This window comes from Pseudoliparis swirei, chromosome 16 (genome assembly GCF_029220125.1).
Source record: "Pseudoliparis swirei isolate HS2019 ecotype Mariana Trench chromosome 16, NWPU_hadal_v1, whole genome shotgun sequence".
Lineage (NCBI taxonomy): Eukaryota > Metazoa > Chordata > Actinopteri > Perciformes > Liparidae > Pseudoliparis > Pseudoliparis swirei.
This window is the reverse complement of record NC_079403.1, coordinates 15,650,932-15,675,052: the sequence shown is the minus strand read 5'-3', so window position 1 is coordinate 15,675,052 and position 24,121 is coordinate 15,650,932. Positions and strand designations below refer to the sequence as shown.

The following is a 24,121-nucleotide window of genomic DNA, read 5'->3' as shown; positions in this document are numbered from 1 at the left end:
TTTCTTGTTTGGAAAACCTTGACAGTTAGTGTTTTTCTATGTTTTTAAGGCTGGTTAGAAAAAGGTCAAAATAAGGTCAACGCTGGTTTTTATGGGCCCTTGCAAAGTTGACATTTAGGACATTTTCATCCAACAGTAACATTAAGTCAAACATCTCTTCCTGACCTTAACCCTGAGCTCAGTTTCAGGGTCGTTTGTGTGACGCCCTTCTCTGGGAATTTAGGTTGCACGGCCGCAAAGGCCACCCAAAACCACGGTTTGAAATACGATTGAAAACATGGAACCTCCTGCGGCTGCTTTTCTCAGGACGACCCCCACAAAATATGAACTTGTGACCTTTCTAAGAGAAAAAATAAGCCCACAGGGGCTTGTACAATAGATAGTGTGAGGCTAACAACATGAGTCAGCTGAGCTCTGTGACTGCGTTAACTATTGAAGTACTGGAGAGTAGTACTATACTATATTTAGTAAATTCATCAAAACAAATACTCTGTATTTTGTTGGTATGAAGCCATGCGGATAGTATTGTTTTTATTTGGTCATGCTGTGTGGTATCTATCTCATCAATACAATAAAAGGTAAAAGGACATTTCTTTCAGCTGCATTGAATATTTTAATACAAGTGTAATTTCCTCCGTAACTGAAATGTAGCATTATTGTTGTATTTATTATAGGTGTGTTGGTAGGAATCAGAAGTTAAGAGTAGAACTGGAATCCTCAAAGTGGGGAAGCTTTATAGGGAAATCAGTATCAGTTTGTAAGGCAGCAGATGGTCCACGACGCTTAGCCTGAATCTATATTACCTTAATCTACATAGTAAGATAATGCCTGCAGCTCCGAGCTCATCTTGATTGTAGGTCTGTGCCATATTGTGCCCTCATTACCAAGAAACCCAATGCTTACTGGGAGAGGGAGCAAATGGACGCTACAGGGAGCAAGTGAATGAGTACAGAAAATAACTCTTTATTCCCTACATTCATGTCTGTTCTTTGTTAAGTCCTCTTTTCCTTTGTGTCTCAATCCATCAGCCCCATAACGCTGAAGTTAATGATGTGAACATAGGACATGGCCGACAGCTAGAGAATCAGGACCTAGAAGCTCTCAGTCAAAACACGGTGGCAAATAGAAACAAAATGTCAGCCATTACAAAAAGAAGAATCAAATATAGTTACAACAGTGCAGAAACACTTTCAACATAAAGCTCAATATGTCTCATATGTCTCTAGGTATGTCTTCAGATGCATGCTGGTTTTATTCCGAGCAGTTTTAAGGGAGAAGGTGCACGGCAGAAAAAACATCAGGAGCCAACAATGGGAGTGATGGACATTGAAAACAGATCACGAGTCCCTCTGGTCCGAGCAGCTCGAAGCCATCAGACACAGAAGTGGGAATTTCTTCGTAGATGCAGGTCTGGGTGTATTGCAGAAGAGAGGTGTCATTGATTCTCACATTCAATTTGGTGCTGTGATAGAAATTGTACTTTTTCATCCTCCATCTGAATACTCGCGTCCTTATTGCTGCGTACAAATGAAGATGGTCTATTCTGTTGCATGAGCGGCAAGGCTCTCTGCATTTGAATGAACTTGAAGGTGATTGAAATATGGCTTTCATCTGTAACACTCCACAAAGTGACAGTAACTATTCTGTTTCTCTACCAAAAAAAGAAAGAAAGAAATCATGGCACGGCCCAGTTCACCTCTTTGAAGCAGTGATGGAGTATCTCTGAACGGATGTGGGTGGAATGACATGAAAGGCTGACACGTGATCAAGCTGTGAACAATCTTTTTAAAAAGGAAAGGAAAAAAAGTAAATTTTAGATTCCAGGTAAAGGTCTTTCAAATGCAAATAGATACGTTTGAGAAAAGTGTATTAAAAAACTGCATTTTTGAGCTTGGCTGTGAGCTCGGCTGTAGCCTATTCCAGCAGGAATAGCCAGAGCATGCATGAACTCGGGCATGAACAGGACAAGGATGCATGGCAACATCTTTTCAAATGTATTTATTGATCGACAGACCATCTCCAACAAAAGAATAACAGCGAGAGGGAGCGCCTGTCCAGGCATGATGACATGACTGGACAGGTCAATTGACTGTGTGCTACCCCCTGTGCTCCGAAGCTGTTGTGCCCGTCAAACATCTGCGGCCCATCTGCAATATATATCCAGATAACGGTGGCAGGCTTTGGCGGTGAATATTGTACATGTTGTCCGCTGAAAGAACAAATATCTCTGGCATATTTGATCAGCGAGCTAGCTCTGCTCACTTGAGCTCCATGGGATGGTGGAAAATAATAAAGGATTGCTATTGTATTGCAGTGTAAACCCAGTTAGTAGTATTTAAGAAAGATGGATGTCTGGCTAACTGTGTTCAGCTGCTTAGCTAACGTACTTGGACAAGACAGGATAGACCTTTGCTTTACTGGTCGTATTGTCCCTTCTAACGTGATAGGATGAAGACCAACTAATGTGCTCTGTGAACAGAAAATGTTTATTTTTGGTACAACTTTGGCTTGGGTTGCTTGAACTTCGCCTAATCCTATAAAGAGCATCACAGAATTGCTCATGTTAGCCTAAACGTTGCATTCAGGACCACAGAGATGGCGACTCTACAGCGGACGTGCCAGTTGTGGACGGGTATTTGTGTGTTACCTATAACCCCCCAAAACAAATGGAACCTAGTTAGTTTATGATGTGCTTTTGTTTGGCGTTGTTACTACCGTCAGCTGTAGCTACGCTAGTTAGCTCGTTAGCTCGTGAGTGTAGCTTATGTCACAGCTATTCACCAAGCCTCATACTTCGGTTACAGTTGCTCAGACCTGACCGCCTGAGGAGGAGTTTAGTGAAAAGTCCATTTTAATGATGAGTGAGTGGGCGAGGAGGTGCTTTGTTGTCGTACAGAATACTGAAGGCCTCCTCGCAATAATCCAAGAAATTAACTGAATGATCAAACAAAGAACAGAAAGATGCAAGAGGGGACGCGAACAATGTTAACTTATGAATATGGATAATCCACAGGCCGCTGCTGCAAAAGACAGTCGCCTCCAATTAGGGTGCTCTGTGTGTCTACTTTATACATTTGAACCTTTTTCATCCGGGCCGAAGCAACAGCTTGACCCCTGCTGAACTTCAGAGAGCTCCTTTCAGCTCTGCACCAGGATATATGGTCCTTAAGGGGGGCCATTAAGCACTGCACCGCAAGGACCCGGTTAAATGAAAATGTATTACTTTCGGTTGCCGCCGTAATCACTCAATTTTCCAGCCTATGACAGCAAGAGGAGGAGGAGGGCTAACAGAAATATCACCAGAGAAAAACAACCCTGGCCATTGTAGGTCAGTTTAGCACCCACTATTTTAGCCCTGCTGGCTCCAGTTGTGAGGCTGACATGCTTTCACACATTACAAACACACACACACACACACACACACACACACACACACACACACACACACACACACACACACACACACACACACACACACACACACACACACACACACACACACACACACACACACACACACAGTAAGAAAGACAGAGGTTTAAGTCTGGCACAGGGGCTTGCAGACACACTTGTTACTTCTTAACCCCTACACTGCGCTCAGGGCACACATGTAGACTAAAAGAAGTAAAAGAAAGAGTCCCGACTGGCTTTCTTATTTTTGTTACTACTAAACTGTTTGTATTACTGCAGCAGGATTGGTACATACAGTCTCTACACACACAAATAGGCCCATGGACACAGCATCTGTATTTACAGGGATGGAGAGAGAATAGACGATGAGTTAGAGTCTCAGGGAAAAGCACCGGTCTAAACAGAGCTGGGCATATAATGCCATCGTCCAAAAGCAGAGAGGCAATTTCACCACTGAACAGTCCTGTGATGAGAGCCCATGAAGTGTTATCCTTAAGAGTGAAATTTCATCGCTCGCACGCACACACACACACACACACACACACACACACACATTTAGAAACTGCAGTCAGTAAACTTGCGTGACCTCACTGTCTTTGTTGTAACTAACTGTATGTCAAATGTGTCCCAGCAAAGCCAGAATCAACAGCAGCCGGCTCCCGTTTCACATTCAATCTGCAATAAATGCCACCGCTGCACCGATGGAATCGCGTACATCTAAAGCACTGATTTCTATCACGCCACCCCAAAATACTGCACTACACAAATGGACTGCTGAGCTCTCGGGCCCAGATCAACACACGGGTATCTCTTAATCAAATGCTGCTTTCCTTTTTCTTTCCTGCCGCTTGCTGGCTTTATTTCTGGAGTTCAGAGTTCACCGGAGTTTGAGCCGACATCTCTGTGCGCTGGAGGTCGGCCCTCCGTCTACAACGCCGGTTCCAGACCGTTTTCGAGATCCAGCTGACATCACATTATGTCGGCAAAAATGATATCAACGAGTTTTTTAAAATAGAAGTCTGCTGGAGAGGGGCGTCGGTTTGATTGACAGTCGCTGGCAGCCTGAGCTTCTGCAGGGGACCCAAGACACAAAGTACGCATGTCACGGGCAGACAGCAGGCGTGGTTAGTGGTGTGGAACAGTCAGGACCACGCCGGCATCCAACGAGCCCGAGTCAGGCTTTTCACCGGTACGTTTACATGCCGTTTAATGTCAAATGAAGGAAGCGGTGCATTTTTTCCGGTGTATATTTGTTGAGTGGCTCATTAAAGAAGGTGAACCTTAGATGAGAAGGAGACATTAACCGGACAGCCAAGGTGGTGCTTGTAAAGGAAATACATCATACCTGTGTTATACAATACAGGTACAAACTGAAATACCGCAACTCATGATTGCCATCAAATTGTGCACAGGTGTCCACGGTAACTTTGGTGATCACCTGACTAACTCTAGAGGATTCATTTAGTAAACTTTAAATGTGAGGCCGTGCACCAACATAAGGCTTTTGCTTCTTTCTAATTATTTTTGCGGTGTCGCGGAGCCTTTTTTTTGGGGGGGGGGGGGGTGTATCTTGCAGCAAATCGTCATCAGCTGCAGTGGTACATGAGTGCTTGACAGAAACACTGTGTGTTAGAGTCTCAAACCAAACTGACACTGTATGGAGTTAGGGAACCACAAACACACACAGACCAGACGTGGGGAACAGGTGTGTGTGCAGCTCTGAACACATGATCAAAGACGAGCAGAGAGGTCGGAGGCAGCTCTTAATCATATATTGATCAATTTATTCATTCTGTCAGGACACGTTTCCCCGTTGTCCCAAAGTCTTACACAAAGAAGTCATTGTGAGATGTCCAATTTGTTTTGACCGGAAAACAGGAAAAAAAAAAAAAAAAGCAGAATGCGATTCATGAGAACAGACACATTTAGAGAGCGCTCGCCGTGACGCCACGTCGGCTCACTTGGCTACTGAAGCCAATTAGATTTGATCAGAACGCATCAGATCGATCAAAGATTTCCACAATGTACCACTTGAATCTTTTAAAGTTTTTTTTTCCCCGGGTATTCAATGTACCAGGAGGTAAGGAGAAGGAGGGGGGGGGGGGAAGGGTACACTTTGAATGTACAACAATGAATGGAAACAGTATTTTTAAGAGGAAACGTCCTCCTCTGCCTTTGAGGGGTAACAAAGCCACGCCGAGCAGAACCAACTGGATGGACAGTAAATGCTTCATGCACGTCGACACAGGCACTGATCTCGACTCGGTGTCTCACTCCGTGGGTCCTCAGTCAGGAGGCGAGAGCATTCTGGGAACTGTGAGCTCCCTCAAACAAGGCAGTCAACAGGATTATTTTAGGAAATGGTTGAATAACCATACAGTCACCATTTTGGATGCACACGTCTTCTAACTGACGGGAATATGGGCTGAGGACACAAAATATCATCAGAAAATCCAATAATAAGCTCTCAAGCTCATAATTAGCCTGATTTATGTCGTATGGAAATGATTAAAGAAACGGTAACACATATCTTAACACACACAAATAGTGGCTTTACTCCAGAACCTTCCTACGTCTTCTTAAGATACAATACATTACTCTCAATACAGGCGGACTCTACTGTATATTATGTCCAGAATGGCTCAGCAAGCCAGTGCTGAGAACTCTGGGTAACATAATGAAAACCATGAAATAAACAATTACAAACAACAAATTAAAACAAAAGCGGTATACAAAACAACCCTCCAAGAACAGCAAAACGAAGCACAAGTAGAATGATCGATAATTAAGGCGAGTTAAAATATTGCAGAATAATTTGGCCCCTGTGTCTCAGACAGACTGCCACAACAGTCAGAGCTCCCTGACTCTCTATCGCTGCGTGGATACAGAGAGGGGAAGAAAGGATGAACAGAAATGAAGACAAAATGAAATAAAAATGTAATCCTCTTTGGAGAGAAATTGATTTTATTTGGTTTCGTTTGGTCTCTTCCTCCGGAGCGTGTTAAAGGGAACAGTGAGGACCTCCTGACTCAAAAGACTGAAAATAAAAGGATTAAGAAACCGACAGAAAAGGAATTGAAGGTTGGTCATGTAATTAACTTGTGTTTGTCTGAGACTGTAAATCTTTTTACGAATCGACGTGGGGGGCACCGAGATCAGAAAATATAAAACCGTTGTTTCGTCAACAACCTGATATGACGGATGACAATGCAGCGCCCCGTGGAAAGAGGGGGCGGGGCGTCCCCCGTGTGAGTCCTCCTTCTGATTAAGAGCAGTCTGGCGAAGAGAAAACAAAAAGAGGAACGGGGATCGGAAGTCAAGTTTCTGAGATACAAAGAGATACTGGTCCTCCTCGTTTTCTACTGGGACCGACTGTCACATCAGGAAAAGATCCCCCACGAACTGTCCCTCTGCTCCCCCGTTTGTTAAAAAGGCTGAGGGTTAGCGGAGTCCACGTCGAAGTCCTGGGGTCACGCTGGTTGGTTCTGAGGTACCACATGGCCCTCAGGAGGAGGAGGCGTGGCTGCGTGTTGTCACACCGGATGTCCAGAGTCCACCGTCCTCCTCCGTGAAAGTGGGGGCTGTCGTCCCGTGGTCGCCCCTCCCCCCCCGCCCCACCTTCCCACCGTGTCAGACCCACTCCTGCATGGAGCGCTTGCAGTACAGTATGTGGCGCGGCGTGCCCTTCCTCTTGAACTGCACCACGGTGTAGACCAGCACCAGCAGGCACAGCGCCAGCACGCAGGGGATGACGATGGCGATGGCCTTCACCGCGTTGGCCTCGTCGTCCAGCTCGATCACCACGTCCGAGCTGCCGTCGTCGGCGGGCGGCCGGGCGGGGGCGACGGGGGTCAGCTCGCAGCCCATGAAGTCCTTGAGGACGGAGCGCGGGTAGCCCGGCTCCACGCGCAGGAACTGGTTGTTGAACTTCCAGTACTCCTTACCCTTGTAGAAGTAGGTGAACCCTGAGGGGAGGAAGCAGACACCTGTGAGTTCTTATCTGGACTTCACTGACCACCAGGCGGAGGGGCAGCGGGTCACTTCCCTCTCCGCGTCAACGCTCCGCTTGACCTCTGACCCCACACAGCGGTACCCTGCTGCAAGGTGGACCACAGGAGGGCAGCAAGACGAGACGGTCAGCTGCTCTTCAAACTCAGGAAATAAGATCGGGAGTGAAGATGAGCCGAACAAGCCGGGATCAAACGATGAAACTGAGCTTCAAGTGATGAAAGTCACCAGCTGTCTGAGTGAAGCATGCAGAGGTATTAAAGTCAACGGTGGGAAACACCTCCCGTTTCTATTCTTCAGAGTATTACATAATAATGTTTAATAATGCTCCATCAAAAGTAAATGCCCTGCTCAGGTACACCAGCACACGCAAGTCGTATTGGCAAAAATGGATTTCATGTATCAAAAGTAAAAGTATGCAGCAGATTGGCCCTTTTAAGACTCGCACGTTATATTATTTGAATATAATTACTGATCGTGCTAAATCTAATCTAGCTAATCTCATCTACTGTATGTTGTGTTGAGTAGAGTAATGTACCACAATGCATCCTGTTGTATAAACCAGTCATGTGTTTTCTGTGGAAAGTAACTAGTATTTAAAGCTGTGAAATAAAAGTCGTGAATACAATATGTTCTTGTTTAATGTAGTAGAGTACTATAAAGACAATAGAACCTCAACATGTTACTAAGGAACAGTACTAGAGTAAATGTACTTAATATTCCATTTCACCACTGATGAAATCAACAAAATGCAATTTAGTTGTTTCTGATGAACACCTGACATCTGTGTCGAGGATGTTCGTACGCCGTGTCGGCCGAGATGAGCAAAGTTCAGCTCAGTCGATCCAGGGAGAAACTTTTCTTTCTCTTAAGAACAAACTCTGCCTTTTGTCATCGTCAGAAAGGCTCAACAGAAAGAGGCCCGATTGAACCGAAACAAACAATTGAGTCTCCTGCTCTGCCGTTGAGCCGTTGTCTCGTTTCAGCTCCATTGTTCAGCAGAGACGTCTGAGTCCGTCCCTCGGGACTAATTATATCTGGTCATGAAAGAGTAAACACACCCGCCCAGCAGCCGACGCCCGCAGCTCATATCACACAGCAGCACAACACGTGTCATCTGCTGCGGTGCTTTTCAAATCTCAACAGTGACATCTTTTTTTCTTTCTTTTAACAGGGACGTGGGGGCAAATGTCCCTTTGTTACAATTCATAATTCTACTTACACAGCGCTCATGTTTTGACGCCCTCCCCTCCAGGGAAACTACAAGGAAAAATGCTTCCGTCTGTGTTTGTGTGGAGGGCAATGAATACATAAACAATATGTTTCATCAAATACATTCCAGCAAACATTTTGACAATGAATACATTGAAACGTAACAATATGAAGTTTGGAAAAAAGCATAAGAAAGCAGTGAAATGACATTTGAGAGTTTTTGTGAAGCTGCGATACAAGCAAGACACACAAAGTGTCTTTTCGGGCTCGACTCTAAACATTCCCGCTGCCTGCGAGTCAGTGAAGATATGTTCTGTGGCGAGCTGAGCGCGGCAGCCTGGCTCCTCTTCCTCCACTGCTCTCCTTTTAGGATTCACTCTTCTCTCTGGGAACATTTGGGAGGAGCAGTCAGATGACGAGGACGAGGCGCCGGCTACCGGAGTCAAATCAGAGCTTTTTGTTTACCTTTGACATTTACTTTGAACTTTATTCATTCGCTTTAGATTTTTGATGATTCCATGTTATTTTCACCCCTTCAAAAAACATTTTTAGAAATCTATCTTGCTAGTTTGGCTTTTCAAAAACGTGACAAATTACAATCTTGCCTAATTTATATTTGCCACAATTTAAGCCAGAAGTGTAACACCCTGTTCTGTTTCTCCTGTGTTCCGTGTCTCCTATGTCTCCTCTGTGTCTTCTGTCTTAATTGTTTAATTCCCTGCACCTGCCCTCAGCCACTCTTGTCTCGTTAGTCTGATGTCGTACACCTGTTTCCCCCTTATATATTGTGTCAGTCTTTCCCTTGTCCGCTGTATGATTGTCGTCTCTAGTTCCGTGTCCTTTTCCCGTCGTCCTGTCCGTGTTCCTGGTTCTGCCTGTTTGACCCTGCCGGCCCTGAACCTGGATTCTCTGCCTGCCCCTTTTGGACCTTGTTTTTTTGTAAACTGTTTTGCCTCATTAAAGAGTGTTTTTTTTTGTTATTCATATTGCGTCCAGCCTGTCTCTCTGCGCCTGAGCCTCAACCCGTCACTAGAACCTGACAAGAAGTACGGAAACATCCATATGTATATGGAGTGGGGGCATATATTTGTACGAACATGACGACATTTGGGAGGTGAAGACATGAGGAAATGAAAAAGCTTCGAGTCCCATGACAAACGAACCTAGTTCAAACTCCTCTCTCCGTAATGTCCGCTGTGCCCAGCAGACTGAGTGGTTACACAAAGGACATCTTACGATTAATTCATGAGCAGGAGGAAATCACACAGGTCGTTTAGAGGAGTAAATACTCGTTGGCTTTTTTGCCAAGCGAATATTGAGTCTAGCTTTGCCAAACAATTAGCTTAGCATGACGATTTGGAGCGGGGGGGAATCCGGCTAACCGCCTACTCCCGTCACCCGGTCTTTATTCTCCAGCATCGATCCACAATATGTCAAATAGTCCCTTCAGTTTAATTACACCTCCTTAAAAGAAACATGTGCGCACACACACACACACACACACAGACAGATAGATGAGGGGGGGTGCGAGGTGCATGATTACTTAAAGAGGGCAGCCGGAGTTGTTGTGGGTCAGAGCCACGTTGACATCGCCCCGGGGCCCCTACTCGGAAACCTGTTGCCCCAAACACGCCACCGCCACCGCCATCAGCAGCAGACTCAATCACGCCTGGCTATGTGGGTCAATGATATGAGCGTACCGCTTGACACGCTGTCTGCAAACGGCCAGCCCGACAAATAAATGGCAAGGCCGATACGCACACCAGCGGGGAGGACTACATGTGATGCAACCACCCGTCAGCGCCCTGGACATCAATCCACCCTTCATGCTCCGATTGATGCCCGCTCCACCTGGCCTCGCCGCCAGACACGCCCGGCTACAGATCTGGCAGCGGATCCGCGGAACAGATGGCCGGAGCGTTCAGCACCACCTGCCCTGCCTTCTCCAACCCGGGTCTTTACCAAGACCGGGCCCAAACCCACCTGGTGTTATACATCCAATGGGAAAAGCTGATTCCCCTCTTCACGCCTTCTGACTGGCCTATGGGTGAGCTCTTTGAGAGGTATAAATCCCGCTCATAACTCCCTCTAACCCTTGGCGAGGGCCAACTGGCTTAAACCGGAATGAGCGCCCAGCGGTAGTCTTGTCCTTTTCTGCTTTCCACGATCCTGCTCCAACTGGGTCTGGTGGCACACTGGGCAGGGCGGGCTGACTGGAGCATTCAGCTGGTGAAACACGTCTAACTGACCGCTCTTCATCTTCATTTGCCGCACACAAACGCTCCACCCGTCTGTTTCGCCTGATAACGCATGTATGGAAGCGTGCCACCCACTGAGACTCGATATAATCACTGCCGCAAATTTCAATCAATGCGCCCCTGGTTTACCTCCGCACAGCGTGTGCCAGTGAAATCAACGCAGCTCGGCACACGGAGAGCGCAGGATAAGTCGTACCGTTGGCTTTGTCGACGAAGGCCCCCTGTGGCGAGTCGGGCACGCCTCTCCACACTGTGATGGGCTTGGGATAGCCGGGGTCCATGGTTCTCATCTCCTCATTGTAACGCCAGTACCTGAGCAGGGACACAGGAAGACAGAGCTGGAACCGACCACCTATTTGGACTCTTGTAGCTTCCGACACAATGGAGGACCGATACCACAGCAGTGGTTCATTACTAAGCTGTACGGCGGTGACTCGGATCATTTATTTATACTTGAGGAAACAGCTTTTTTAAAACTTAAATACAATGAAATAAACACGTAGATGTACACTACCGTTCAAAAGTTTGGGGTCATCCAGACAATTTCGTGTCTTCCATGAAAACTCACTTTTATTTATCAAATGAATTGAAAATTGTCAAGACATTGACAAGGTTAGAAATAATGATTCATATTTGAAGTATTAATTTTGTTCTTCAAGCTCAAAGGAAGGCCAGTTGTATAGCTTATATCACCAGCATAACTGTTTTCAGCTGTGCTAACATAATTGCACGGGTTTTCTAATCAGATATTAGTCTTCTAAGGCGATTAGCAAACACAATGTACCATTAGAACACTGGAGTGATCGTTGATGGAAATGGGCCTCTATACACCTATGGAGATATTTCATTAGAAACCAGACGTTTCCACCTAGAATAGTCATTTCCCACATTAACAATGTATAGTGTGTATTTTTGATTAATGTTATCTTTATTGAAAAAACAGTGCTTTTCTTTGAAAAATAAAGACATTTCTAAGTGACCCCAAACTTTTGAATGGTAGTGTACATTTATTGAATTGTTGCTTAAACAGGGGTTAGAATTCCAGTATATTGTGTAAATAGTATGTACACATCGAATAGAATAGAATAGATCGACCCCAATGTACATACGATACCCGATCCAGCTGTTTCTGTAAACCATTTACTTTTAAATCTATCCCTCCCCAACTTTATTGAAGTGCAATAGAAAAGCGACCGGACATACTACACCTCCACCACCATCATCCAAACACCAAATGAGTGAATATCTCCAGTTTCTATGGCCGGACAGCTGCTGTGCTTCTGAATTCTTGAGGATTTTTTAAAGGTCCCTTATCATTGGTGAACACAGCGCTCTTCCTCCACTCGCACCCACCTGTCCCCTTTGAAGAAGTAGGTCTTGGCCACGTCCTCCCACCACACGGCGGTCTCGATGCTCTGGGCCGGCATGCCGTGGCCGAACTGGGAGATGTCCTTGGGGTATCCAGACTGCAACACCGTGTCCTTAAACACCCAGAACTGTTTCCCTGCACATCAAGAAAGCGGGGGGGGGGGAAACAAATTAGAGGACAAGTAACAGCTGGGATTACCCTCCAGGAGCAGCAGACGAGAAGGGATTCAAGATTCAAGATTCAAGATGTTTTATTTGTCACATACACACACAGGGTGTGCAGTGAAATGAAAGTGGCAATGCTCAGCAGGAATGTGCAAGGGCAACAAGTACACACTATTTACAATAAAAAACAACACAATATTTACAGTAAGTGTGTGTGTGTGTGTGTGTGTGTGTGCCTAAGAGGGGCAGTTGTGTGGGTCTATGTGGGGGTCCTGGTGAGGTCGGAGTTCACAGTCCTGATGGCCTGAGGAAAGAAACTCCGTCTCAGTCTCTCTGTTCTTGCAGCGTGACTACGGAGGCGCCTGCCTGACCGCAGCAGCTGAAACAGTCTGTTGTTGGGGTGGTGAGGATCCTTCATGATCCTGCCGGCTCTGGTTCTGCACCTCCTGGTGTACAAGTCCTGCAGGGTGGGAGTGTAGTTCCAATAGTGCGTTCAGCCGAACGCACTACTCTCTGCAGAGCCTTCCTGTCCCGAGCGGAGCAGTTGCCAAACCAGGCTGTGATGCTTCCTGTCAGGACGCCTCTACAGCTCCAGAGTAGAAGGACTGAAGGATCCTCTGGGAAACTTTAAATTTCCTCAGCTGCCTGAGGTGGTAGAGGCGCTGCCTTGCCTTTCTCACCAGAGTGTCTGTGTTCGTTGACCATGTCAGATCCTCGGTGATGTGGACTCCCAGGTATTTATACCCGCTCACCCTCTCCACAGTAGTCCCGTTAATCCCCAGTGGTGAGTACGTCCTCTGTTGTTGTACCTCCTAAAGTCCACAATCAGCTCCTTAGTTTTGGTGACATTCATGATGAGGCTGTTGTCCTGGCACCAGAGTGACAGATCAGCAACTTCCTCCAGGTAGGCCCTCTCGTCGTTGTCGGAGATCAGGCCCCCCACCACTGTGTCATCCGCAAACTTGATGATGGTGTTGAGCTGAACCTGGCCACACAGTCATGTGTGTACAGGGAGTACAGTAGGGGCTGAGGACGCAACCCTGGGGGATCCTGTGTTCAGGGTGAGGGGTTTGAGGTGTGTCTGCCCACCCTGACCACCTGTGGCCTGGCGGTCAGGAAGTCCAGGATCCAAGCACACAGGGGTGTTCAGTCCCAGCTCAATCAGCTTGCCGGCCAGTCTGGAGGGACTATGGTGTTGAAAGCTGAACTATAATCAATGAACAGCAGTCTCACATAGCCCCCTCTGGCTGTCCAGATGAGAGAGTGTGGTGTGCAGTACCTGGGAGACAGCATCATCCGTGGATCTGTTTGGGCGATAAGCAAACTGCAGCGGGTCCATGGAGGAAGGAGGAAGGCGCAGATGTAGTCCTTTATCAGCCTCTCAGCATTTCATGACCACCGAGGTGAGGGCCACGGTCGGTAGTCATTCATACATGCTGGAGAAGCATTCTTGGGCACAGGGACAATAGTGGATCTCTTGAAGCAGGCGGGGACCACGGACTCAGCCAGGAGAGGTTGAATATTGTGGTGAACACTGGAGCTAGCTGGTTAGCACAGGTCTTCAGTACTCGCCCAGATATGCCATCTGGACCTGCAGCTTTCCTGGTGTTCACCCTCAACAGAGCCCTCCTCACACTGTGCTCGGTCACAGAGAGTGTGTGTTCATCCCCAGCGGTAGAACTCACCTCGCCACGCTTAACGGTGTTGTTGTTAGCCGGCGAGCTAGCGCTGTTGTTGCTAGCCTCAAACCGTGCATAAAATGAGTTCAGGTCGTCCGCTAGGGATGCGCCGGCACTCACCATTGCGCGGGGTCTGCTCTGGTAGTCTGTGATAGTCCGTAGCCCCTGCCATAGGCGCCTGGTGTCGCGCTGCTCCATCTGTGATTCCACTCTGTCTCGGTACCTCCTCTTGGCCTTCTTCACCGCCCTCCTCAGTCCATAGACCGCTGCCTTGTACTCGTCCATGTTGCCGGATACAAGACCGGAGTTATAGGCAGCAGTACGGGCGTTCACAGCTTCACGGATGGATCTATCAACCCACGGCTTTTGGTTAGGAAAGACCCTAACTTTTACCGTGGGGACGATGGTGTCCGCTAGCGTTGCTATGAGGCTCATTGCTACTTCCGCAAACTCGCTGACGTCACTGGAACTGGATTGGATCATGTCCCAGTCGACGACACGCAGAGCGTCCTGTAGCTCAGCCTCTGATTGGTCAGACCACCGCTTTACGTTCCTCGTCACTACCGCTTCCCGCGCGATCTTTTGCCGGTACTCCGGAAGCAGAAAAATGGCGGCATGGTCCGATTTGCCGAACGGAGGGAGAGAGACAGCCTTGTAGCCTCTCTTGAATGGCGTATAGCAGTGGTCCAACGTTCTTTCCCCTCTGGTAGCACACGTAATGTGCTGGTGAAAGTTCGGCATGACTTTTTTTAGGTTTGCCCTATTAAAGTCCCCAGCCACCACCACAGCCGCGTCGGGATACTTGTTCTGATGCCGACATAACACATCATGTAGGTCCGATAGTGCTACGTCGGTGTCCGCTTGTGGTGGTATGTAGACGGCTGTGGTGATGACCGAGCTGAACTCCCGGGGAAGGTAGAATGGACGGCATGAGATCGTCAGATGTTCCAGGTTCGCGAGCAGGAACGAAAGAGTCTTAATGTCCTTGGGGTCGCACCACTTGTTGTTAGTCATGAAGCAAACCCTCCACCCTTAGATTTACCAGACTCTTCCGTTCTGTCTGCACGGAAAACAGAGAAGGACTCGGTTGGGCATATGACTCGATCCGCACCAGCGGGTCAGCCATGTTTCCGCCAGACAAAAGATGTTACAGTCCTCATGTCCCGTTGGAATCTGATCCTTGCCCTAACATCATCCATCTTATTTTCCAGAGACTGGACGTTAGCAAGAAGGATGCTGGGCAGAGGTGGACGGTGGGCTTGAACTCTCAGTCTGTTCCGAATTCCGCCCGCTTCCTCGATGTTTTCGTCGTCTCCCGTAGTAGCGGCTCCACTGTTGTTGTTGTGGTTCGCTCGACGATCTCTGCCGCCACGCTGGATCGATGGAAAAAGTGGACAAAAACCCTTGTTTTGCGCAAAAGTTTATGTCCAAAAGTGTGCTGCGTTCGTATGCTGTTAGTGACGATGTGTTTGTGGCAAAGAAAATATTAAAAATAAACACAAAAACTAAAAGAGCGCACAATCTCCGCGGAGCTACCACGACGGCGTCTGGACACAGCCGCGCCATCATCATTATTTACAAGGACAGATGCGAGCCTTGTAACAAATGGCAGGCAATAACCTGTTGTCTTGTATTACTGTACTTGATGTTGACGTTTCCATAATTTAAAGTAGGACACGGGCGCGGTGACACATTCTCTCTGCCCTTGCTTGGAGGTACTTTGGAAACTTTGCAGCGCTGGCAAACTGACGCGGCTGAGATGAAAAGAAACTGCATCGACTGGCACCTAAAGAGTCCCATTAAAAGCTTATTTTTTTCAAGTTTCCAAGCGCAAAACAAATACCTGAACTTTAGGATATCTTTGGAAGGGTCTAAATAACGTGGTTTAATGTTTGGATCACACGCCATGTAGTGAGTTGTTTTCTATTCGTCCCTCTTGCCCTTTAACCCCTAACTCCAATGGAGTAATTAGGCTCAACAGCACGTTTTTGACAGTGTGACCCCAGAAGTGCTATCCTTTGACAACAGTGGTGGTGTGGGGTGTACCAGGAGGAAGTGGGCTTAGGGAGGGGGGGGGAGTGGAAGAGCAGCGTGTTGCGAAAGAGAGAATAAAGAAAGAGGTGGAATGACAAAGGCAACTAGTTGAGAGGGGAACAACTAGGCATCTCATATATGATGGCCCATCATTATTTGCCAAATAATGTCACACAGGTCTTGTATCACTCCTCTTTCAGACAACATAATTCGAAAAATCATCGGAATAAGACCTACGGCTGTCATTATGCAATGCTCCTGGCGGGGGAAACAACATTCACAAATTGCAAGAATATGATCCCATCTCGTTCTACAGTCTTTCAATAATCCGACAAACACATGTGTCTCTCTCTTTCCGGTGGAGACGTCTCAGTGGAGTAAAGAAGGAAACCAAGCAGAGGAACCGTGAGGCTGGAAAGGGAAATTTGTGTGCAAATTTGCATTTTGTGCAAACGATCACACGTTGCTCTGCTTACATGTTGCTCTACCTGAACGGCCCATCAACCTGAAAGACTGAGGGACTTTTGCGAGGTCAGCTTGAAGATGACCTGAGCGATTTACTTCGCCGAATACAGGAAATGGGGGTGAAATACAGCAGACGTGATCCCTCAAGCCATTCTCTTGTTTCATAAAGGCTGCACATCTGCCATTTAGCCTTCAAGAAGTGTTCACACTCTACGGCTGAGGTGAAGAAGGAGATTTATAGCGGGAGAGGGAGGACGGAGCGCCGGCTGAATGGTAAGTGGGAAGGAGAGACCTGTAGTGGCCTCTTTTATGGAAAGGAAATTCCTGTCATTTCACCTCTTTCTCTTACAGCACTCCACTCATTCTGGGTCACACTTCCTCTGGCCCTCACACACACACACACACTCTCTGATTCCCAAAAAGAATGAGGTCAACTTGACTCACAAATAAAACCAAAACTCCCTTCTTTGCCTGTACTACATTTAATGGGAATCGCATTTCTTTTTGAGGGGGATTTTATTCTTTAATTTGGTGTCAACTCCACATAAAAAAGTCTGGCTCCTTCTTCAGAGCTGTGCGGGCTGCTTCGATGCAGCATCTGCTCCAGTGTAATGACTAATCCCCTGCTTGCCCTCAACACCGTATGAAGAGCGTTACATAGGATGACGATGTGTTCATGAACCCCCTCCTCCTTCTGCGGGCCACACACAAACATGTACTGTACAGCCAAATGAATAACACGTGTGTTAGTGTGAACTGAAATTATCATGAACCATGTGTACGTACTGAATTGAGCAACAAGGAAACATGTGTGTATCACCTAAATCGTTCTTCAATTGTTATTTCATTATATTTTTGGGATTGTCCCGTTTGAAACCGAACCGCTGGGTTTAAATGTATCAAACGCAAGTAATGTGTGTATAAATGTGTCATAAACATTCTCATACACTCGGACCTTCAACAAGCAGTTTATAAATATTCAACCCTCAGGCGACGGGGGCTGGGAAGTTCATGAAGTCAGCTGCAGACTGAAGCGTTAACATGAGCTACACTTACAGCTACAGCTGATAAAAACATCAAAATGTGCTTATGTCCCATAGTTTAGAAAATTACTTCTTCAAATCAACCTGGGATTTTGAGTGTTGAGTAAATACAGTTGTGTATAAAAATATATGTATATATGTGTGCATGTACCACCAACAGTCACCGTCTCTGCCCCCTGGAGGTTAAACTCTGTTGCGTTGAGGCAGTTTTTACCTTCGCATTGAAAATGCGGAAGGTTATGTTTTGATCGCCGTGTATTTATTTATTTGTATGCGTGTTATTCGCGTAACAAAAAAAGTGTTAAACCAAATCGCATGAAATTTGGTGGGATGATTGGTTATTATCCGGGGACCATTTGCTTAGATTTTGGGGATCGATTGGGTCAAAGGTCAAGGTCGTGAAAAGGTCAAAATCATCTTGAATCGCATGGAATTTGGTGGGATGATTGGTTATTATCCGGGGACCAATTGATTAGATTTTGGGATCAATCGGGTCAAAGGTCAAGGTCATGGATAGGTCAAAATCATTTTTTTACCATAGCACGGTCAATTTCTATCCAATTGGCATGCAACTAATGCCAAAATGTTCATAATTCAATGTCCAATCTTGTGATATGCGAAGGTATGCGCTCTACCGAGTGCCCGTTCTAGTTTCAACCTATATTTGGCTCGTCTGGGCTGAAAAGGCCTCGTGATGTACACGAGCCAATACTCATGTGTACAAGAAGCAAATAGCGGCAGACGAATTGGCCAAGGACGATTTATCTGTCTAGCTTTTATCGAACAAAAGTATGTTTGAAAAAAACACTCTTTAAATGGATCCTGCCTCCAAGAGGGAAATGTATTCTGACACGCGGCTGCGTGCCTTCGTATCACCCGGCAACGTTACAACTGATTCATTTCATTTCTAATGTATCGTACAACCTCTTACCATGTTGTCATTTTGGTTCTATTTTGACGTGAACGGCTTGTAATAATGAACACAAAGACATTCAGTCTCATTGGTGACGCGGGCAACAGGCTTCGTTCTATGTTGTCACGCAGCGAGCTGACGGCACATTTGGACATACAGATCCAGCGTCTCAGAAGAATAGAAAGAGGCAAACCCGGACTCAAAATGGAGAATACATGCTGAATCTACTCCTAATGTATACCAGTCGTGTCTCCTTTCTGACCGGCTCTGTGATGAACTCCAAAGCCTCCATCTGTGCATTTATTCTCATCAGCGCTGGACATTCTGAACGGCTGGTGAGACGAGGACGCATTTTGTTTTCTGACCTACTTTCTTCCTGATGTTTCATTCCAAATTGGGGACAGACAGAATGAGGCCTGCTGGGAAATCAGCTTTGCATGTTCAAATGAAGAATAGCACATTTTTCTAAATCTGTGTGCAATCCTGTTGCTAGGCAGCCCGGAAACAAGGGGCAGGGTCGAGGACAAAGCCCCCGAAATCAAAACTTGCGGCAGTCAGCATTTTTCAGGAATTGTTTGTTGTTGAAAATAGAAACAGGCTGCAGTGAAGATTTGTATATTTCTTTTAATCTTTTAGCAGACTCTCATTGCTTACCTACGTCTCCTTTCATCAACACCCTCTCTCCGAGTGTTTGCCTCTCTGGAGTGTATGCAAATCGGAGTTTACAGGATTGCTGTGCTCGTTTGCCGGTTCTTTTCAGGGGCTTTTCGGCTTTTGACATAATTATCTCTGAATCTGTGTTTTGGTCCTAGCTTTGTCTGGATTTGAATATGTGGACAAATCTACTCGGGAATGGTAAAAAAACAACAACAAAAAACATAGCATTGAAGTTCTAGGGCACATACGTTGACGGTGAATTTGATAATTTACGCATACTAATCATCTTAACCACAGCTGGAGACTTAAACATTATAACTCTCAGCACTACCGGTAGTCTTATTAAAAGCCCAAACGGGATTATAGTGGATTTCCACAACCAAGTGGGCCAAACATTGCCCGACTGGTTTGCATTGCACTCCAAATCACAGATATGATCGAGGCTGTTCTTCGAGTGAGCACTATAACATACGGCAGTTATTAAAGAAGAAAAACCTGAGTTGGCTCCTAAATCCAGACACACAGAAAACACATGCTGGGTACTAAAAAGACATGTGCATCCAGTTCATATGGAACAGATAACGGGAAAGCCGTGCACACAGAGCGAAGCTAGGGAGTTCCTGTGGAACAACAACACACACACAGTCTTTGAACTGGTCTTCAAAACTGCTCAATGAAGATGATGCGATGATGGTGGTGAGGCAGGTGAGCTTACCTTTGAAGAAGACAAACTTGCCCTCGCTGTTCTCGTAGACGGCGTCTATCTTGGGCGGGAGGCCTCTCCAGAAGACGCTGATGAGCATGGGGTATCCCGGCATGACCGAGTTATCTCTCACCCGCCAAAACCAGTGATCCTGGGAGAGACCGGAGAACACCGTGAGGAAAACGGGGAAAAAACAGCCATGATCAAGGTCACACACACGTTTATTGACACCGAACACCGTCCTGTCCTGAACCGGGGGGGGGGGAATCGGTAACGAATGCTGCACACTGGAACACAGTTGGCGGTAAATTAGAACATCTGATGGCGGAGAAACTGAGGCCGCTTTCCCGCTCTTCCAACAACGCCCTGAAGAACACACTGGAAAAACCATCAGGTAACGGGGGCAAAGCGATAGCCAGGAGCGTTATGAGAAGCCAAGAGTCTCTGATTTCCTACGGAAGGGGAAGGGGGGAGGGAGTAACGTGAGCGTGGCCAAGTGGAAGGTGTGTCTTTTTGATGTTGGATGAAACTTGATGACAGAGGGAGTCGGGTGGGGAGAGAGACCCAGCTGTGAAAGCTATTAGGACCCAGCGAGATGTCCCGACCTTTGGCAACGAGCGGCAGATTGCGTCCCCCCGAACGGGCCGAGCGCTCGGGCCAAAAGAGCCCGACCTCGCAGCGAGGGACGAGGAGGGAGACGACACCGCATCCCGGCCGGCCTCATTCACGGTGAAAGCTAAATAAACAGACCATTCATCAAACTCTCTCTCCGCTGCGCTCCGTCTCCCTCTCTGTCTAATGCAATCGTTTCTGTGGGACTCTCCGCGCTCCCAGGACACTTCCTCCTCTTTCTTTTCATTTCCTTGTCCCTCATACCAATTCCTCTCCCTCTGCTCGCTCTGTGCCTACTGCCTCCATAGATTTGAATTGTTCACCGTTTTCTCCCGTACGCGGCCCGGCCCGGTAATTGAAAACAGATCAAACTGTGAAATCGGACCCCGTTTGAATCCTTTTTGACTTTTGTAAAAAATTTCTTTCTCCCGCTCTGAGAAAATAAAGCTCGGACGAGCACGCTTTGCTCGTAGAAGATATCAGCCGGCACTTTGCAGAGACGGGAACATCGGGAAGAATCGCAGCAAGTGTAGTCTCAGCGGAAGTTGGAGATGTTCACATTCTCTTCTCCGAGAGAGAACGGCCAGCGCCGGCTCTGTCACGCATACCGTCTGGTGATAATGCAAAAAGAGTGATAAGGTGGAATTAGCATCCGCTCGCTATAGGAGAAGACGGCGAGGAGCTTGTCAGCACACTGCAGAGGTTCTCCTGCGACTCCTGGATCTTGTACACGATGTGCAACACATCGTTTTCCTGCATGAAGGGTTCTGGATCGCTACATTGAAACGTATCCGTGGTGATATCAAGACCTCTTTCATCTTGAAGGGCCTTAATTTCACATCTTGGGACATGAAATCCTACCGAGCCGATTCTTACTTCCATTTACTAGCATGAACCGTTACATGTTTGAATTGCACTTTGTATCATACAGTTTGGCCTGTTGGCTGCTAAACACTGACCGCCATTAATCTACTTCATGTGATCTAGAACATATTTATCCATTGCAAACTTTGCAAACTGGTTTTCTGTTAAATGTACTGCCACACAGGTACAATGCCTGAACTTGTATTCATCAGCTGAGAAAAAGGATCACAGGAGACAATCAGACACAATAATTTACTCTTACATGTTCATTTCTTCATTCCAAAAATCATTTTCTTGACTATAGGTGCAACTAAAATGTGTAAAATTAAATACAATTTTTTTATTTTATTTATAATAATACATACCTACACAAACATAATATGTACATGCTGAAGAAATATGCTTAATTTCAAAAAGGTTCAAATGAACGAGAGCAGGAATAAGTTGATGATAAAAAACCCATAAGGAGGAGGACATAGAACCATAAGGACAATTGGAGGAAATGAAATGTCATGATTCCAAGTGTGTCCTTAATCACAGTAATCCCGGTCAAGCCGAGAGCATGAGAATACGACAGAGCGTGGCGTTGGGAGGACGGCGTCGATGATCCCTCGCTCGGTTCATGTGACGGACACCCTTTCTTGGCTTGACAGAGCAAAATGCGGGTGTAAATAATTCAGAGGGTTTCGAGGATTATGGCTGAAGTCTGACAACACAGCATCCATCAGGATGTCTTTTTTTCGAAAATCCCCCCCCCCCATACAAACTTGACAATTCATAAAACTTCAGTGTCAGAAATGCCATTCTTGGTATGAAAAAAAGCCTCTCCCATCTTCTTCCAAGACCACTCACAGCCCACGGTCGCAGGGTCCTCCGTCTCCTTCCTCCCAGAGGAGGACGATGCTGAGGAGAGTGGACAGCTCACTGCCCACTCGGCCACCGCGCTCTCATTAATGGACATCAGAATCAAAAGCTTGTCTCCAACGTCGGCGGCCAAGTGGCCAATCCTGAACCGCAAGGCCTCCGCGTCCCAGAATCCCCTGCTCCAAATCTGTCCACTTAAAAGAATGAAGGTTTCTTGCTGACTGATAAGACCCTTGTGATTGAGCGTTGGACTCATGAGGAGGAGGAGGAGGAGGAGGAGGGGGGTGGCTGTCTCTTTATCACAGCCGACTGCAGGCCGCTAGCGTTAGAGGAAAGGAAAAAAGGGTTCCTGAGAAAAGCCAGTCCAGGTCCACATGCATGTACGTGTTTGAGTGATTCTCCGTCTCCGATGGGACGCCATATGGTTTGAGGGTTCACAGAAAGTTGAACCTGGAGCGCCTGCAGTCATAAAAGAGGAAGCTGTGTAATTTCACAAGGGCATTTACTGGTGACACTGGATCTACACGGACGGCCGTGTGAACCCCAAACGACCCCGCGTCACCCTGACGGAGAGAAAAATGATCGGTCGTAAAAAACTAGCACCTTAACAGGCATGGCCCCGAACCCTGCCTTTGTAGATTAACGCGCCTCGAGTAAATCAGGCGCGTCTCGGCGCTCTTGGGAACAGCGCTCGCTACTCCTCCTGTTGATCTGCTGCGGCGGCAGTATAGTTCTGTTCAGGAAAATCCTTTGAAGGCCCGTTTGATGTTCTTTTTTTCAGGCTCGCCTATTCAATCCAAAATCGTAGATGAGGCGTGACTGAGGTGTTTGTCTGTAAACATCCAATTTAAGGTTCCACCATAAATTGTGCTGAAATACTGACGGTGTGGATCTAAATGTTTGGTTCTTGTGGATCAGACGCCTAAAACAGGTCATCACACGTGTCAGTGGGAGCAAACGGAACCCCTAAACCCTCCCCGGCTTCACATCGCTGGACCGCCTGTGGAGCTTGGACGCTGTGAGGCTGCTGGGATCTCCGCTATAATGACTTGGCGTGGACTTGACTTTGCTCTTCCAAAACAATCAAGTGGGGACGGTGAGAATAGCCAAGCCGCTCAGGCCAAATGGATCGACACCATGAAGTAGCCAATCGTATGAATACAAAATCAAAAGAGAGAGAAGATCTCAGCCTTATAAATGGCAAACACGAGAGACAATAAGTCAAATAAACTGAAACCAGAAGGAGCAGAAGATGTAAATCATTCCTGTCAGCCTTCATTTGAACTTGCCTCGAGTCTCATACATCAACCGTGGCATCCTTGAAAGGGAATAGATCAAGATCTGGAGTAACGCAAACACCTCCAATTAGGATTCCAGATCAACCGTTTTACAGGCGGCAGCCTCACCAGGAGGCCAGGAGACATCAACGTGAGACCGCAGTCAGCCTTCATGGGAAAAAACTGGCAAAGCGCTCACTGGGAACCAATAAATATTAGGACCACCTGCTCGTCCCGTTATGGAATTCTCATTGGAGTCACTGGATGAGAAAAAAAAATGTTTAAAGCGAGAAAATCCTTTGTGAGACGTAATAACGATGTGAACGCAGTGGATTCACGCCTGCACTGACATGTGACCCGCAACCAATCACCCACCTCTGTCCATCCTTTCCCTCTACCTGCCGACACCTTTGGAAAAGTGTGAGCTGGTCGTACTTCCATCATCCAACCGAGAGACACATTCATCCAACCCTCCACACATCAGCGGTGAGCTTCACTAGTTACCTTCGCATTGAAAATGCGGAAGGTTATGTTTTGATCGCCGTGTATTTATTTATTTATTTATTTGTATGCGTGTGACTCGCATAA

The 24,121-nt window shown here is 46.8% G+C and overlaps 1 protein-coding gene across 1 annotated transcript in view; it reads right to left on the bottom strand.

Moving 5' to 3' along the window:
- Positions 1 to 5,168: 5,168 nt before the first annotated feature.
- LOC130206374 (matrix metalloproteinase-16-like) overlaps positions 5,169 to 24,121 on the bottom strand; it is a 62,303-nt gene continuing 43,350 nt past the window's right edge. Inside the window, exons 8-11 of the mRNA XM_056434310.1 lie at positions 19,929 to 20,067; positions 12,243 to 12,393; positions 11,086 to 11,201; positions 5,169 to 7,376 (exon numbers count right to left, since the gene is read on the bottom strand). Coding sequence (XP_056290285.1) covers positions 7,042 to 7,376; positions 11,086 to 11,201; positions 12,243 to 12,393; positions 19,929 to 20,067 — 741 coding nt within the window. The 3' untranslated portion in view covers positions 5,169 to 7,041. The remainder of the gene's footprint in view (positions 7,377 to 11,085; positions 11,202 to 12,242; positions 12,394 to 19,928; positions 20,068 to 24,121) is intronic.